Source organism: Gallinula chloropus, assembly GCF_964237585.1.
Source record: "Gallinula chloropus genome assembly, chromosome: 19".
NCBI classification, from domain to species: Eukaryota; Metazoa; Chordata; class Aves; order Gruiformes; family Rallidae; genus Gallinula; species Gallinula chloropus.
This window is the reverse complement of record NC_140104.1, coordinates 10,574,751-10,593,201: the sequence shown is the minus strand read 5'-3', so window position 1 is coordinate 10,593,201 and position 18,451 is coordinate 10,574,751. Positions and strand designations below refer to the sequence as shown.

At 44.2% G+C, this 18,451-nt stretch overlaps 1 protein-coding gene across 2 annotated transcripts in view; it reads left to right on the top strand.

The window, feature by feature from the left end:
• Positions 1-1,213: 1,213 nt before the first annotated feature.
• GOSR1 (golgi SNAP receptor complex member 1) overlaps positions 1,214-18,451 on the top strand; it is a gene marked incomplete at its 5' end in the record, with an annotated part of 34,516 nt that continues 17,278 nt past the window's right edge. The window contains 6 exons of one of the 2 annotated variants that reach the window (XM_084273038.1): positions 1,214-1,244; positions 1,732-1,840; positions 3,559-3,646; positions 3,865-3,972; positions 5,133-5,224; positions 5,588-5,662. In XM_084273038.1, coding sequence (XP_084129164.1) covers positions 1,214-1,244; positions 1,732-1,840; positions 3,559-3,646; positions 3,865-3,972; positions 5,133-5,224; positions 5,588-5,662 — 503 coding nt within the window. Of the gene's footprint in view, positions 1,245-1,731; positions 1,847-3,558; positions 3,647-3,864; positions 3,973-5,132; positions 5,225-5,587; positions 5,663-18,451 lie in introns of both variants that reach the window. The other variant, XM_084273037.1, reaches the window with a different exon arrangement.

Here is an 18,451-nt window from a genome sequence, read left to right as displayed (position 1 = left end):
CAGAGAGAACCCTTAGACACCAATACATACCTTCTTCCCTGTTCCACAGGGACTTCAGCTGCGAGAAGCACGTGGGTACAACCTGGCCAGGGAGGAGTGCTAGGAACAGGGCCATGAAGCTGAGCGTTCCCTGTGCTCCTGGCCTGCATTGCTGGGGTGTGAAGGAGCTGCTGTTGTTGCCTCCGTTGTGCAGGAGCCATGAATATCCCCCTACCCCCTCCCACCTCGGCGTGCTGAGCAGGGCCTGGGGTTTGGCCCTGCGTTGTGGTGACCCTTTTCTCTGTGTGCTGGGCCATAGCACACCACCCTGCACCAGTGCTAACCTTTTCCTGCTTCTGAGGGCTTTTAACTACAGGTGGAGCTTATATTAAAGATGAGTTGGTGAGCGGCTCTGGGGGGCTGTGCTGGGGCTTTGTGTGCTCTGACAGCCGCCATGGGACGGAGCTGGCCTGGCTTCATCCCGCTAGCAATAAGTCTCGTTGGGAACTGACCCCTTTTCCCATTAGCTGGGAGCAGGAGGGTGGAGTTGGGATGTATCGCAGCTGCCTGAGCCTTCCCTCCGCAGCCGGGCCGGGCCGGGCCTGTGGCTCTGGCTCCGCGGTCGGAGCCGCAGCAGGCGGAGGGGCTGTTGATGGCGCCGGTTCCAGGCAGGCAGCGGCCGCCTCCCCTTGCCCTCTGTCCCTCTGTCCGTCCATCTGCAGGCACGCCCGTGCCGGTTCTGGCCAGGAGCCGGTGTGTGTGTGTGTCCCCGCCCGGGCGCTTGTCCCCGGGGCCTGTCGGTCCGTGCACTGTGCCTTCAAATGTACGTTTTTAACGGGACCCGCCTGGCCTGGGCTTGGGGCGGGAGGGGGGGGGGGGGGGCAGCGCGGGGCCGGGCCTGGCGCTGCCCTCAGCCCGGCCCTCTCTTTTCTACTTGTATACTGAGATCCAGTACTCTGTATAAAACTATTTTGATGTCCGCCTGGGTTGTCTCCTTCTTCCTGCAGCGGACCGGGGGGGCTACACAGGGTGGGGGGGGGAACGGGGGCGGGGAGCGGGGCGTCCCGGGACCGGCGCTGCGGAGGGCCGATACACCGCCAAGCCGCTAGGGGGTGATAGAGCGGGAGGTTTCCCCACCGTCCCGTCGCGCCCCGCGCTTTTAAGGACGACTCTCTAGTCCGCCCGTCTCGGCGGCGCGGGCTCGCCGGGCCGTGGCTGACGTTGGACAACAAAGATGGCGGCGGGGAGCAGCAACTACTGGGAAGGCGAGTGGGGCCTGAGGGCGGCGGGGACGGGGCGGCTGAGCGCCGCGGGGCTCTCCCGGCCCGCAGCCCGGCCCGGCGAGACTGCCGTCGGGTCCCTCTGCCCGCCTCTCGAGGGCCGGCGCCGCCCGCGCCCCGAGGCTGCGGTGGCTCCATCGGCCCCTCAGCCGTGAGGCGTCGGCGCCCGGGGGGGGTGGGTGAAGGCCCGGGCCCCGCGGTGAAAGGGGCCGGCACCCCGCTCCGCTCCGTACCCTCCCGGTCGTGAGGGACAGGGCCTGCGGGCGTTCAGCCGCGCCTCCCCCTTCCTCGCAAGGCGCGGGGTGCGTTCCCCTCGGTGAGGGCCTCCCCTGGTCGGCTCCCCCTTTGCCTGTGGGGTTCCCCTCGCCGGGGTTCCCCTGGCCGGGGCTCCGCCAGCTCCTTTCAAAAGCGCCTCGTGGAAACGCGTCTCCCGACGGCGCGGGGTCACCCTGCGGGTTTGTGGTCTGTGCAGATCTCAGGAAGCAGGCGAGGCAGCTGGAGAACGAGCTGGACCTGAAGCTGGTCTCCTTCAGCAAACTCTGCACCAGCTACAGCAGCACCCGAGACGGAAGGCGCGACAGGTATAGGTACTACCCCGTTTCTTTGTGTTTTAAATGCGCCTTGCGATGCTTTTGCTCGGTTTTAGAAGTTGCTTAACGCTAGTCCCCACCTGTGGCTTTTATGCTTAGCTTCACAAGCAGCTTGTTCCAGTGCTTCTGGGTGCTGTGATGGGTGTGGGTCTTGATGCAATATTGAGTGGTATTGGCATGTGAGTCAGAAACGTGTGTGGGCTGCAGCGGTGCATGGTGAGAGCAGCTGCATCACTAGGGGAAGCTGAATTTAAACCTCAGTTTGTAACTGGGGTGTTAGCACATGAGCTGATTTTTAATGAGCTTTTTAATCCACATCAGCTTATTTTGTAGTTTTTCCTGTGTTAAACTAGCAGGGGGGGGTGGTTCAGGGACTTCAGTGTTGAGGGAATTTAGCCTTGTGCCTCCCAGGTGGGCTGATGTGGTGTTTGTTATCCGTGTTTTAATGATAAGGGAACTGGAGCACTGAGCAGCTGTTACTGGGGCAAGGTGGTGTAGGGGACCAACCCTTCCTTCATGAGAGGTAGCTGTTTGTTTATGGTTTACTCTTAAGATGAGGGGTAATGGCAAGAATTACATATATACAAATGTATATATATATGAACAGATGCATATACATATACACACATATATACACATGTACATATATATATATATACACACACATATATGTGCATGAATAGTTTTGGCTTGCTTTAGGCAGACTTGAATATTATAAAACTTTTCAAGTCTTTCTAGGTTATGGGCCAGAGTTGACATCTTTCCTGCAGTTCCACAGCATCAGTTAGCAAGTTCCCTGTCCCTGTGCACAACCTTTAAGAATGGCCATGCTTCGTTTCCTAACTGTGGATCCCACCACTGTGTGTCAGTTGTGAGTGTGACTGCAGTGTGTATGTGTCTTGGTTATTTTTAGTTAGTTAATTTGATTATTGAATCAATTTCAAACCTTTACATGAATTTCTGGGTCCAGAAGCCTGAGAATGATCATGTTACTCTTGAATCAGAGTCCTACCCTCTCTATTTGCCATATAATCTAATTGTTTTAGTCATTTTTGCTGTCCTATGCAAAGCTTAATTGTTTTCCTCTGGTTATGGTAGCTTACCAATGCAGAGCAGTCTCCAAAGGGTGTTAGCTGTCACACTTCTGTAGGCTGGTGTACCCCAGGTTGGGCTTCTGTGCTGTTGCACAGATGTGACTTTTCATTGTGGTTTTAGTTTCTCTGAAGCGTGGGGAAGGTGTGCTGTATGAAACACTGGCTGGGATAGATTGTGTGCTTTGGATTGCCCTATAGAACACCAAGGGCTTAATGGATTGGCCTGCACTGTGTTATTAAGGTGTAATTATGTAGCTGGTTAATATGGTAATAATTCAGGGCTCCCTCCTGTCAATAAATAAATAAACCAAGCTTAAAAGTTGGGGAAAGAAGGGCATTGGCACTAGAGATGTGCTGGTTGTAGGCAAATGTTTGGTGTCAGACACACCTTCCAAGGAGAGGTTGTATTTTCCCCAGGTGATATTGTGACATTGGTTCAGATAAGAGTAAAAGGCATGCATGATAAGAAAATGTAATTATCCTGAGCTTAGTTCATCTCTCCAGGAAACCTGGGTAGTGGAGCTTGCCAACACCCAACACTGCTGTTTCCTTATTTCTTGCGTTCATGCAAAGGTGATGTGCTTTTCAGTAACTGCTCCTCCTCTTTTCCCTCAGCTCTGACACAACTCCTCTCCTAAATGGATCAAGCCAGGACAGAATGTTTGAGACCATGGCTGTGGAGATTGAACAACTTCTGGGAAAGGTAACACAAGTTGCTGTGGTTTTACTTCAGCTGCTGAGGAATATCCACAGTGCAGGTTTCTGGGAGGGATGTCAGGAAGGACTGGTGGAGGTGTTTGGCAGATGTTTCTGAAGGGATGCATCTGGCATTAGAGCTGGCTCCTTCAACTTGGACACTGAAGGTTCTTCAAGAAACAAGCCATTTCAGGCTTTGGGGTTTGTTTTTGTTGTTTCTTCTAGCTTACTGGAATAAATGACAAGATGGCAGAGTACACAAATAGCGCCGGAGTGCCGTCGCTGAACGCTGCGCTGATGCACACGTTACAGCGTCACAGAGACATCCTACAGGTAACAGCTGCAAGGCCATTTAGCTTGTCTTTTTCTTTGGAATAATGGTTGGTGGTGCTGGTGCCACAGCAGGCTTGAATGTCTTATTGGGAGATTTAAATGCCACAGATCCCCTGTTGCTTTTCTTTTCTCTGGGCACCCCAATCGAGGAACTCTGAGTTGAAAATGTAGCAGGGTTTGTGTCATATTGGTGACTAGTACCTAGATAAGAAAGAATGGTAGACTACACCATTTTATGGGGGTGTCTTTATATGTAGCAAAAGGAGAAGATTACTGCAATTAATTATCTTGTCTGTGTGGCCTGTCACATGGCAATATAAGAGAGAACATCAGTTTAAGATAAGAAAATATGGTTGCAAACCCATCTAAACTGCTAAAGGGAATTGAAGGAAGTATGTTGGCTAGAACTACTAATGAGCATTGTAAATCAACAGTCTTTCAAGCTGGTGAGCTTTCCATGGCATAATAATGTTAACAATGCATGTTTTGTTATTTATTGACTGGCCATATGCAGTTTGATTTCTGTTTTATACCTGTGCAATATACAATATAGATTCATAATGTTTTGTAAAAGCTGTAGCATTTATGTGAAACATTCTGCCAAAGGTTACAGTGGTTTTGGTGGACACCAGTTGCCAGTTAAATTGGTTTTCAAGGAGTATCAGCTGCCTGGAATGTGTTTGACTGTAAGATTGCAACTTCAACAATGATAAAAAAAATTCTCTTCAGTCTTCAGAAAATGATATTTTTTTTTAAAATCTGGTGTAACTGAATAAAATAAACCCAAGAATGTCTTTGTCACACGGAATAAGTAGGTTTTAATAGGGCTTCTGATTCAACCAGTAATGGGCAATTCCAATAGAAAATGAGAATTCATCAGAAAGATGAAGGTATGTGAAACTGGGGCAAGGAATTGCAATGCATTTCCCTCTGTGGCCTTAGATATAACTATCAAAAGTTAGTGATTACTGCAAGAGCAGTGAGCTTTAACATACTTTAAATTAACTTCCAAGTGGTTTTGACATTAACACAGTAAGTTGCTCTTGCACTTTGTATTAGAGAATAGTTAACACTTTAAAAGGTGGTTGGGTCTCTTGTGAGTATATTGTTTTGTTCAGTTGATCCCACAATCTCATTTTGGAGTCATTGTTTCATTACAGGATTATACACATGAATTCCACAAAACCAAAGCAAACTTCTTGGCAATACGAGAGAGGGAGAATCTCTTGGGATCAGTACGGAAAGACATCGAGTGAGTATCACAGGTTACAGTGATGCTGTGGGGCTGGAGAAGGCACCCTTCCTGCAGGAGAATGCTTGGCTGCTTCATCTGTGCTCTGAACACAGCAAAAAAAGCTACTTGAATTGGCAGATTTTTATTAAGGGCAGGAGAAGATTCTTGGTTTCAGTTTTGGGTTTATTTTAACTGAAAAGGAATTAATGTTTTTAAACTGTTAAAGTTGTGCCAAGTCACATTAAAAAGTGTCTGGAACTTTTCTGTTTGATCACTTCAGAGTAACAAACCACGACAGGTATGTAAAGCAGTTAATACATTCTAATGAAAAGCTTCTGGGGAAAAAAGTTTTCAATTCTTATTTTTTCTTTTACATTTTAGATCCTATAAAAGTGGGTCTGGAGTGAATAACAGAAGAACAGAACTATTCCTGAAGGAACACGAACACCTTCGAAAGTAGGTGGTGTTTGTTTTTTACCTCTGTTGGAGGTGTCTAACTTCTTGGGGGCATGAAGCATTCTTAATTTAAATATGGATGATAAAGGCTTTATCCTTTTGCCTGTGATGAATATCTAGCTCCATGTATTCCATGACAGTGCTGCTACTTAGGCAGCTGGATAAACAGATTGCTCATACTTGACAGTGAAAGACGTGTAGTAGGTAGTACTCATGCTAGTTTTCAGTGACTTTGACTTCAGGAACTTGTCAGCACTCAGTGAAGTTTATACTTTGTCTTCCGTGGGTTTCCACAAGTTACTTGTGACTTAGACTTCGTGCCTGGCCTCTTCTCTTTCTCTAAAGGAAGTAGGCTCCTTTATAACTGGGATAAGGCTTAAAAATCAAAACAGTGTCCCAATGCTTTAGGTGTTCTTCCTATTCTTTATCTGTCAGTGTTAGGCAAAGAACAACTGATTTTTTTCCTTCCATCTCTTCTGAACATGTACAAAAGTGATACAAAAGACAAATTCCAGAGTTACCTGTGTGCTCAAACGTTTGCAAACTGACTGTACTTTATTGGCCAAGATAAAAAGCAAAATAGAAAGCACTTTCCTTGTATTCCTGTTGCAGAGAGGGTGTCAGGTTGTGAGTAGTTACTTTGTGTAATCCCTGTTCAGCACAAGGATCCGATAGAGGAGCACTGGAGGTTTTTCTAGGTAGTCAAGGAGTAGCATGCCTGGCTTGTGTAGTCATGCTAAACCTCAGATTTACACAAGAGGGCAGGCTTTCACTTTTAAAATAAATAAATAAATAAACACCGTGTGCTTTCTCAAGTGTGCTTCCTTAAAGGCAGCTTAAACTTCTGGCCAGAGCTGCTCAAAAAGCTTTTGCAGGAAATTTAAAACCAAATTTTTTTGATTGTGGCTTACCACCACTTTATTGTCAATGTCCTTTATTATCTTTCAAACTTACAAGTTAATTGATGTAAAGCTTGAATTATTACTTTTGTTAGGTTAGATTTATTATTAGATGTGCCTGATCCGTGGGGATAAAACACCCAACCTGAATATTGCAGAGGGGAATGTCAGCTGAAACACTGGGCTTTAAAGAACCAATGTTGGTTAATCCCACTAAGCCTGATTCTTTCTAGATGTTGTGTTTGGGATTCTTTTGGTTTGCCTTGGATTTTATGGTGGGGTGGGTTTTTTATTGGAGAGATTGTAAATACTTCTATACATTTGTAATTTTGTTAAAGCCACAGAAAAACTACTTCTAGAGCTGTAAAGCATTTCTTAAGAATCTGAATGTTCCTCTGGGAGGGCTATTTTGAGAAGTGTGAAACAATGAAGAGAGGAAAATTTAAAATGTTTTTGTAAATGTTATGTGGCAGCTTCAGAATTCAAGACTATATTCTTTGAGGTGTTGGTTACTTTGATCTCTTGAAAGATGCAAAACTCTCCAGTAGGTTTTTAAGGAAAAAATGCATGGAAAACAGAATTAAATCAGGCACTTTCAGAAACAGTTAAACCATCCATCTTCTAGGTGATTGGAATTGTCAAGACTTAAAAAACCAGCCAAACCCACAACATTGAGAAAAAAGCCAAGAAATAAGTGTGATTTGGAGATACTTAGGAAAAACAGAGCCAAAACTAATCAGGGAATACAACTGCAAGGGGGAGATAACTGTAAGGTGGATGAAGAAGTGTGATGTAGAAGCAGAAGACAAACTTGGTGAGAAATCAAAGCTTGCAAGATGTTCAAAACTTCTGAATTGAGAATCAGTAAGCTCAGAAGTAGATATTGGCAGAGGAAACTATTAGAGTTTCAACATACTTGTCTTCAGAGAAAGTAGTTAAGGAGCTATTAATGCCAGAAGGCAGTAAAGCCTAGCAAAAGGTCCCAAGAAATCACCAGGGGCTGGCAGATTATACCAAACATACTCCTAGGGTAAGATGACAAGTGAGTCTTGATGCTAATTATTTGCAGTGCTGTAAATGATGATGCTAGACTAATTACAGAGTTACATGATGTGTGTGTGTGTATCTGTATATATGTTGTCACAAAGACACAATAGGAAAAATTCAAACATATTTTCATGCGCCTTGACCCTGCTTAATTTCTGATATTAAGTACTTTAACCTATTACATATTTATTCTGTGGTCTGATAACAGAGAATGTATGAGCTGTTACCCCACTGCAGACTTACCAGCCTCCTCTGTCAGCCTCTCTCTTGATGCACTACCATGTGAGACAGGGCAACGGGAAACTTGAGTTTACTCTTGGCAGCGTTTTCTGTGAATGCTCTTTAAGAAGCATGCTGGCAGCCCTGGGCTGTAATGTTTGTGGTGGTATCTCACTTGGAAGTAAGAGGAGGAGAGCCAGGAAGCTCTTCTCTGGGAGGGACTTTGGAGACACTTCTGCTTTTTTGCCTAAAGCTGCCCTTTTTATTTTTCTGTCACATTTTGACCATCACCTCCTCTGGAAGAAGAAGGAAGGAGAATCTGTCTGTCAATTTTACATATGTAGGTAATCATAAAGAAAAGAGGAGAAATAAATAAATCTGCAAGTATCATATTTTGATGAATAAAAGGAACCAACATATATCAACCACCAAGGGATTTAGAACAGTTGAAGCACTGTGCAAACCCTTGCTGTGCCTGTGATAGATACACCTTCTATCCATTAAGTTGTGAGGATCGTGGGCCCGTTTGGATTCCTTTTCCCTGGGTGGGGCTGGCTGCTGTGTCAGTGCTGCTGGCACAAGTGGGTGCTGCACTTCCACGTCAGGATCACCACGCTGCCCTTGGGCTGGAGGTCCCCAATACAAGAAGGATGTGGAACTGTTGGAGAGGGTTCAGAGGAGGGCCACAAGGATGATTAAAGGGCTGGAGCACCTGCCCTACAAAGAGAGGCTGAGGGAACTGGGGTTGTTCAGCCTGGAGAAAAGAAGGCTGCGGGGGGACCTCATCGCAGCCTCCCAGTCCCTGAAGGGAGCTTATAAGCAGGAGGGGATTCAACTTTTTAAAAGAGCAGATAATGGTAGGACAAGGGGGAATGGACTAAAGCTAAAGGAGGGAAGGTTTAGATTAGATATTAGGGGGAAGTTTTTTACAGAGAGAGTGGTGAGGGGCTGGAACAGGCTGCCCAGAGAAGGACACATCCGTCCCTGGATGTGTTCCAGGCCAGGTTGGATGGGGCCCTGGGCAGCCTTGTGTAGCTCCAGGCCTGGAGGTTGGTGTCCCTGCCTGTGGCAGGGGGGTTGGAGCTCTATGATCCTTGGGGTCCCTTCCAACCCAGACCATTCTATGATTCATTCTATGATTCTATGGAGCCTCTGCCCTGCTGCACCCCAGTGCTGGGAGGGTTAGAGAAAGGATGGTGGATTCTTCTCTCTTTGACCGAAAGTTTCACTGCTGAAAGTTTCATGTATATAATTTACAAAAAATAGAAAATCATGTAATTTATATAAATTATGTCTATGTTTATAATTATTCTATAAATGTATATAAAATTTCTATACATTTCATTTATATAAATTTGTAAATTTGCTGATTCTGAGTTTTATTGGGAAAGGTGGTTTGCTCCAAATTTGGCTGAGTGTGGCTAGCAGGTGCAAAGTGACTCACTTGGCTTCCTGTGTAACTTCTATATACATAATTCCAGGATAGTTTTACCTTCCTGTGGAAAGAAAAACAATAATGTCTAAAGTTGGAATTAAAAAATTAACACCTATTAATGAAAATGAGGCTGGAAGACATGTCTAATTTTGATGTCTTGTTAATATTCTTACCTAATGCTGTAGGTTTTTTGGGATGTCAGGTGCTCAAGGAAATATCAAATCTAGCACTGTCACATTTGCAGTTCCTTTTTGAATGCTTCTTTTCTCCAGTCTGTGCCACTCAGCAAAGGTGTTTGTCTCATCTTTCCTGTTTCTATGCTTTTGGCCAGGGAGGTAAACAAGTCATCCTTTTTCTTGTAATACTGTTTTCCATCTAAAGAAGACAATTTTGATGAATAGCTCTAGCTTAGCGTTTTAAAAAGTGCTCTGAAAAGTGCTGCCTCGGAGGAAAGAGCTCTGTCAACTTAGTGTTTGCCCTGAGAAATCCTGCAGCTATTGATGAGTTACAGCCTAAGTCAGCAGCAGAGGGACTGATGTGCCTGATGAAATGTGCAATGCTGTGTGAGTGAAAACTTCCCTTGTGTTAATACTTGCACTGTATGTGAATGATGTCATACCAGCTGATACTCATCCCCTTGTGTAAAAATTGATGAAGGCTTCCCAGATTTAGATTGAAATTATAGATTTTGTTACCTGTGATGAAGTCCTTGTAAAACTAGATGAAAACTAGACCACTTTGTGATCACCAGTCTTTGCTGTAGTACATTCATTCCATCATTGTAGGGCCAGTCTATGACTGTTACTTTATTACTCGGTTTCTATGCTCAAAAATTGGACTTTTGTCCTTTTAATGGAACAGAGCTGCACCAGGGCAGGTTCAGATTAGATGTTAGGAAAAAAGTTTTTACTGATAGAGTCATTGGGGCCTGGAACAGGCTGCCCAGAGAGAGGGTTGAGTCACTGACCCTGGATGTGTTCAGAAAAAGGGTAGATGAGGCACTTAGGGATCTGGTTTAGCTTAGGATGGGAATGGTTGGACTTAATGATCTTTAAAGGTCTCTTCCAACCTGGTGATTCTGTGATTCCAGAAAAAATGTCTGGCAGTGAAGCAGGAGCCAGTGGTGGTACAGATACTTTGAGCTGGTTTTTCAGCTGTTGCTGGGTGACTCTGTGTTTCTGGTGAGGGTCAATCTACCCAGGTTATCGGTCTATCCATAGAACGTTTTTCAACTTACAGTGTTTCAGGTGTGTGTGAGAAGTGCTGAGGCTGGCTCAGGACATGAAACACCCCTGCGTGTCTCTTCACTGGGAACAGAGAGGATAGGGGTGCCAGAGTAGGTGGGTGAGGGATCAAATCAGAGGGATGTGTTCTGCATGTGAAAGAGAAAAGAGGAGTAAGAGAAGTGAGCAAGAGAAGTACCGGGAATCTGCAGCGGTTGCGTAATGGTGCTATTAATAATACATTCCTGATTTGTGGAGGTGATTAGGAGAAATTAATGTTCATGCAGTGCTTCATATATGTGAAGCACTCTGGAGTGCTAAATATTTGTATTTCATTTTTCAGCAGTACTGTTACAAAACTTCCTCCTGTTGTTTGGGCAGAAATGACCACATTCAGTAGGGAATAATCACCAGGAAACGGCTTTCAAGCTTTGTTCATGATACAGGCCAGTTCTTAACAGGTGGACTGACTTCTTTGACTGTTTTTCCTCCAAGTATTGATGTTGCTCATGGGTTTTCACTTCAGTACCAATTTGCAAGGAGAAATCAGCTCGATGACAAAAAAAACCTTAAGAGGGTCTTTGATTATAGGTGCATTCATCATCTCGTGGAAAAGCTACCAGTTTTCTACCTTAATTTAAATTAATTTCCTTTTCTTTGTTATCCCTGTTCTCTGCTCTGCGTGCCCTGATTCCCATTCACTGTGCTGTTACTGCTTCAGGTTCCTGTGGGTTTCAGTGGACCTTTGATACTGGGTTAACACCAAAGGCACCCTTTCCATCCTCTGCCTTCCCTCCCCTCAGCCCCACTTACAGAGGGACACCCAGATGCCTGGGCAGTTACTGTTCTGGCTGATGAGTAGTTTACCACAGCATCTTCTTCATCTTCTCTTGGAAAGAAGGAGACTGTAGGAAAAAACAGCTAATTCACCAATTCCTTTTTTCCTTCCCAGGTTGGTTGGGGAAGCAGCAGGGAGGGAGGAGTGTGTTGAGCCTCTTCCCTGGGTGCCTGCTGGCTGCCTGCTCTGCAGCCTCAGAACTGCTGAGCTCTGCTTTAGTCAGGCCCAGTAAGGTTTGGGGTTTTTTTTTTTTAATTGCTAAATTGAACTTATTTTTTGTTCATGTCAAAGCAGAATGTGGTGTTCTCGTCTCTCTATTCTCTTTATTCAGTAGCAAAATGCTGCTTCAGTTAGAATCTGTATCAAAACAAAACAGATCTGCTGTGAAAAGCCATCCCATGCTGTCTGTGGCCTTGGCTTGGACTGTCTGCCAAGAAGCACTGAACACACTGGAGTTTGGCTGCGGACTTGCTGTGCAGTAGTGATGGAAGCCTGCAGCACTTTGCCTATTGAGCTGGAAGATACAGTGCAAGGAGAGTTTGAGGAATCTGGGGTAAAATGGTTTTCTGTTAGCCATTAATTGCAAGAGAGCTCTGGCAGTGGGCTGTCGCTGTTTTCCCAAATGCAGTCACATACCATTGGCTTGTTTTCCTTTGATTCTGGAGTAAGGAAGTTTGGGAAACTATTGCATTGCAAGTGTGTGCTGGTGCCTCGTTAGCCAGGCAGCATGACTGCAGTGATTACCCTCCTGATGGACTTCCCACTGAATGGCTGTAGCACAGGCTGTTTGGGTAGGGCTTATGTGCTCACTCTGAGCAGCACCACACACAAAATGCTTTTCCAGGAAGGGATTTGAACAAAGGAGGATTTTTGGTATTGCAAAAGCTTACTTAAAGATGCACAATGACTTGCACTGTAATCCTGTTTCAAAATGCAATTCTGCTTTTTCTCTCTGCTCTCTTACTGCTGCAGGGTGTTCTTGAGTTGCAGTAATTCCCTCCTTTAGCCTCATCTCTGCTTGGGACTGAATGGGGTTTACTTCCAAGCCTGCTGGCAGAACCTCTGTCCCATGGAGGTTCATGACAGAGTGACATAAGGCCAATTTGTAAGTGGCTGGATCGGCTTCCCCTGTAATTAGTCCCAGACTGAACATGAGACTTGGGTCTGTCACACACTTAACTGCAACACCAGCCCAAGCACAACTTATTCCCTTATTTTAATAGTAAATGTCCCTCAAGGAGGGAGATGGTCCATGTTTTCTGGAAAAATAGAAACTTCACTGCTTGTTACGTGACTGGAATTCTATGACTGTGTGAGCAAGTTATTGAAGTAGTTTAATGAGAATTTGGGGAGGTTCAAAGCTTGCAGGCAATGAAGGAAGATTCTCTCCTGGGTATCATTATTTATAAATAACTTAATAAAAGAACGTGAAAATCAGCCAAGCGCTTCAGGATTTAAAAGAGGTTTTCCCTCTAAAAATAGCTTGAGCTTCATTAGAGTAAAATCAGCTAGTGCTTTTCATCTTCCTGTGCTGTATTTAGGACTTAAACAACCAAACCTACCCCAAAACGCTGAACTAAAGGTTGTATTAGCCTCACAAGGTTTATTTGCCTGCTTTCCTTGTAGTTTAATTGCTTTAAAATCTACAGTAATCAATAATTTTCCTGATGTTGGTGACTGCTCTGGTATTTTTATACCTCAGTGTGGATATTTGGAGGAGGACACACACACCAGTCAACCCACCACACACATGTGCAGTGGGGTACATAACCTAGTTTTGGGGGCTGCCTTTGGATCTTCAGGTACAAAGCTGAACTTTCCAGGTAGCAGAGGAGGCAGTAATACAGGCGTAAGCATTGAGACCCTCCAACTCCTTGTTTGCTTTCCATCCGTATCAAATGGGAAGGTTTATCCATGAACTTCCATGTACCCTCAGGAAAGGGGCTGTAGAATCTCTCCTAGCTATTCTGTATTTCTTCAGGAGCTAAGGACAAACCTTCACAACATGGTGTAAAAGATTCCTGGAATATATCACCAAAAAAACAGTTGGTTGTGCCTAGAATTCTGCTCTGGTTCATGGTTCTGGTCTTTACCTTACACACAAGGTTTTGCCCTTGATTTGGGAGGGGGGGGTGTAAAGCCACACTTCAAACTTCAGAGCTCTGCATTTGCTTCTGAAGTTTCTTGCTGGCTTCAGAAATAAACAAGTCGGTGATGCATGTTTTATTTGTTTTTAGCTTTCCTTTCAACACTGTTTCTTAACTAGGGCAGCTTCCCCCCCCTCCAAGGTCTGTATTGAAATTAGGACTTTGACAAGTACTGAAATCCTTCTTACATGGGTTGGTTGTGAAAAGTAGGTGCATCTTTTGCACAGAATCAACAATTGTGGAGCTTTATAGAATTTCTTTAGTGGGATCTGAGAATCCCTTGTTACTGGAATGTGGTGTGTGGGTTGTATTTCGTGTGTCAGGGTGGCTGTTGCTTCCCTCTTCAACACCAGAACTCTTGCTCATTACTTGCTATTGGACCCTCCAGTAAAAACAAGCAGTTGAATTACATTTGATGTGTGCAGATATGTTAAATAGTGATTATTCCTATTTTTCTCAAATACAGAGTGGGCCTCTTGAAAAGTTACTGTGCTACTGTATAAATGTCACTCTTGAGAATATCTAATTTGAACCACTGGACTAATGCCTCAGGATGAAGTTCTTGCCATTCTTGCCACTCTGATGGTGGGCTGTGCAGATGTCTTAGTGTGGTGTTTTACCAGTGGTTTGATAAAAGGCATTGACTCCCATCTGCTGTACCTTCCATCACATCCATGCTGCTAAGCAGAGCTAGATCCAAATTCCCACTAACACATACCAATTCTAGCCTGATAATAGAATTTCTCTTGGAACCTTTCAAGGACCTGAGTTTTGTTGTCAAGTGAAAGATGCAGAGTGCTCTCCTCTCACTTGAGAGCCATGTTTCTATTGAGTATAGTCACACTTCTGGAAGAATGCAGCTTGTTCAGCCTTAGATAAAAAGGCAAGCCTAAGAACACAGTGAAATTAAATTGGAAGAAAAATGTTGAGATCTTCACCCATGAATAAATTGCATCCTGAATTTGGGTTGCAGATGGTTTAAATGCAGTGTGCACTTTAAATTTTGAGCCATGATTGTTCATCATCTTGCATAGTTAACTATGCAATTTTAAAAATCGTTTTCTGAAACTTAATTAACAGGCAGGTAGAGAGCTGGGTGCTTTGGCCAAGTCTTGGGTAAAAGCCTGATAGCATGTACCAAACAAACCTTCAAAACTACAGTGGGTGAAAATGCTGTCAGGAAGCAGTATGCCTTTCTACTGAAGGCTATTTTAGGATTTTTTACAAAATTGAAGTTTGATTGTCATCCTAGAGATAACTCTCACTTCATTTTGGTGTTAGCTTCGCTGGAAACTAAAAAGATGCTAATTACAATGTTGTTTATATGATGGGGTTCTTCTGAAAGACATTCCTCCTTGTGTTCTCTTTTCTTGGTTAATTAAGTGTCTGTGAGTAGCAAAACAACATTTTTTTTAGCTTTGTCTAGCTTTAGTCAAAAACCACTGAGCTGGTAAAGTGGCACAATCTTTTTTTGTTACGGTGTATTTGATAAACAGCTTGTGTTTCTTGTAATTTGTGCATCTGTCTTGTCTGTGTGTGCCCAACAAATGGGTAATGACAGGTTATCTTGGTAGAACTCAGTTTGGGTTTGGTGGTTTTTCATCAGATGAGTGTTGGAGGTGGAAGGCTGCTCAGTTTGGAGGGGGGTTTTCCCCCCCTTTAGTTAAAGGTTTAATCTGAAGTGTGTGTTTTAAATACCAGATGAAATAATGAAATCAGCATTCCCACTGAAGGCTGGTTCAGTGTGCAGCATGTAAAATTTGAGGAAATGCCGATAGAGTCCATTAGTAAGTTACTGGAATTGTTCTGACAGTTGTGGTTACTGATAATGACTTACAGTAAGACCTGCCCTTCTCAGTTCATTTAACTTTGTTCCTATGGGTAATATGGAGCAATTACATGGGAGGGTCAATCTATCCAGGAACTTTCACAACCATGAATAAGAGAGCCTCCAGAAACCTCATTATGTGGCTGGTGGTGCCATCCTGGCATTGGGTTACTCTTACTAATAGGCAACCAGCTGCTGCACTTCATTTAGGCGGTGGGAGCTGTTTTCCTTTTAAGTTTTTAACTGCGTTCTTTGGGTAAACTGTATGCTGCAGATTACTGAGAAGGCTCTTATAGATTAGCTTTAAAGGGAGAAGTATTGCTGTTGCTCAGCCTCTTGGGCTTTTCAGACATCAGGCACTCTCCCTGCTAGACTTCCTACGTGCCAAAGAGCTTTCTTGGCGAACTCATCTTTTCGCAGAACCGTTCCTTTCGCTCTGTTGATAATTCCCAGGCAAGTCCGTGGAGTTCAGTGGAGGTGCAGACTGTACCCTCTGGAAACCCAGGAGAAACAACCTGTTGGTGGTTTTGGATCTTTGAAGGTGGATCCCTGGCTTCAGAGATTTCCCTGCAAAGGGAGAGCGTCCCTTGGTATTTGCTTGTACCTTCTAACTTGTTTGTTAAACCGAGTTAAAACACCTAATCTTTGCATTGATTATGGTGCACGTATAGACATGTTTACAGAAGTTAGCTGCAAAGAAAGTACTTACATTGGCATACCTTAAGTCCAAATTGCTGTAATTGATAAGCTGTTAAGATAGATAGATGTAGCTAGGAGTCCAATTTTTAGTGAATTTTGTGCTGTAGGGTTGCAGGTTGGAGTGAGTAGGTTTTACCACCACCAGCAGCTGTTTATTTTCTTGGAAATCCTTTGACAAATTCTTCCCTGTGGTGAAAAACACACTTCTTGCATTTTTGGGGTTTTTTCCTCCTATACAGTGTACATGTGAACCATCTAGAAAGAAATTCAACACCAAATAATATTGGTTAACTCCTGGCTAGAACAATAGTGGTGTTCTGGTGGCTTGCTTTCTAGATTTAACAAATCCCTTGCATTGATTAAAAGCAATTTGATGTTGTAATTTTTTTTTTCTTTTCCAATTTTGCAGCTATTCCTCATTCTCACTGAAAGTGAATACTGAGTGTCAGACTCCCCAGAACGATGACCTGCAGAAATGAGCTGGCTTACGTGTTTAGACTTTGTAGGTGTGATGTAGTTAACATACTGTTCCTTTGGAGCAAATCAATCCATCGGCTTAATGCTCATGTTTGTGTTGGCTTTTATGATTGATTCTTGTAGGCTATTTAATTTTATGCCTTAATTCCCATAGAAAGGGGACCCACCACAGGTGGCACTTTGTGTTGGAACCCACAATAAATAGCAGTGGTGCCAGCAGGTCACAGGAGGTGATCCTCCCCCTTTGCTCTGCCCTGATCAGGCCCCACCTGGAGTATTGTGTCCAGTTCTGGGCTCCCTGGGATAAAAAGGACAGGGATCTTCTGGAGAGAGTCCAGAGAAGGGCCTGGACCATCTACCCTATGGGGAGAGGCTGAATAAGCTGGGGCTGTTCAGTCTTGAGAAGACTAAGGGGGGATCTAATTATTTTCTATAAGTATCTTAAGTATGGGATGCAGGGGGAAATGGGCAGCCCCTTTTCAGTGGTCTGTGGGGACAGGACAAGGGGCAATGGCTGCAAGTTGGAGCACAGGAAGTTCCACACCAACATGGGGAAGAACTTTTCCCCAGTGAGGGTGAGGGAGCCCTGGGACAGGCTGCCCAGGGGGTGTGGAGTCTCCATCTCTGGAGATATTCCAGCCCCGTCTGGAAGCTGCCCTGTGCAATATGAGCTGGGGAGCTGCTCTGGCAGGGGGGTTGGACCCCATGAGCTCTGGAGGTCCCTTCCAACCCCTACAATTCTGTGATTTGAACCTTTCTCTGCTTTCAGAATAGTTACTGTGGGGAAACTGCACGTCCCCAAAAATGCCCATTTTTACCCCATGGGTTTGGCCAACCTGCTGCTTTTATGCTGGACATGGAAGACGTGTGCTTTGCTGTGGAATACGTTTCTCTCACACTCTGTGCATTCATAGCAGGTGCTACCTCTGCTCTTCCATAAAGAAGCAGGACTGAATTTTGTTGTCTGTGCAGTCCTCTTACGAATTTTCTCTCTGGGTTCCTATACCTTAGGAATATTTGTCTCTCCATGCTCTTGTGTTGAGTCTCAGTCAGTGAGTTGTCTTCTACACCAATTTTTGTCTTCATTAGCAACTGTAGGAGATTGTCTGAAGTGGCTAAGCAGCTCCAGCACAATTCACTCTGACACTGAATTGAATCAAGCTTGAGACAAGCCTTATAAAATCTGGAATATCTTGTTTGTTATCACTGGAAAAAAAAAACCCACAAACATGTTCTGCCTCACACTCTTCTAGTTAAGCTTTTAAAGAGCTTAATGATCTTCAGGATTTCTTGGATTCTAAGGTACGTTGATGGCAAGCATAAAGCATGAGCTGGAGCCTGGGGGGTATGTGCATAGTGTGTCTTTCACTTGTGAGCTAGGAATGATTATTATGATGGAAATAACTGACTGGAAGTCTGATTGGCTTCATCATAATGTGTATATTTATATTAGAATATCAAGTATGTTTTGCAGTGTTTGCATTCCTGGAAGCTCCCTATCACCTGGTGATTCAGGACTGTGAAAATACAAAAGATTTAGTGCAGGCAGTTTGAGAGCTGAGGCTAGTGATTAATCCTGCAGTTAAAGAACAAAGTAAACTTGTTATTTCTGTAATTATTCTTTATGAAAGTAAGAAACAGTTATCAACTACTACATCTATTCTACAGGGGTTTTCCCTAATCTTTTAAAGGTTTTCTTTGTGATAATATTGCCCTTAATCTTATTTGAAGGGTTTAAAGTGCATTGTGAAATGAGCTGTGTGCAGATGTGCTTGTACTGGGTATCTAGTAAGTCAGCAGCACAGTCTATGGATCTGTGAGGGGCCCAGTCCTCACCAAGTAATCATCTATACCACAGAATTTTAGCTACTGGCATAGAGGTTTGCTTTAAATAAATAATTTAAAAAAAAAAAAAGCCCCAAAGAAAATAAACTGCTTTCTTTAGTTGTAACAGCTTGACATGATGGGCAGGCGTCT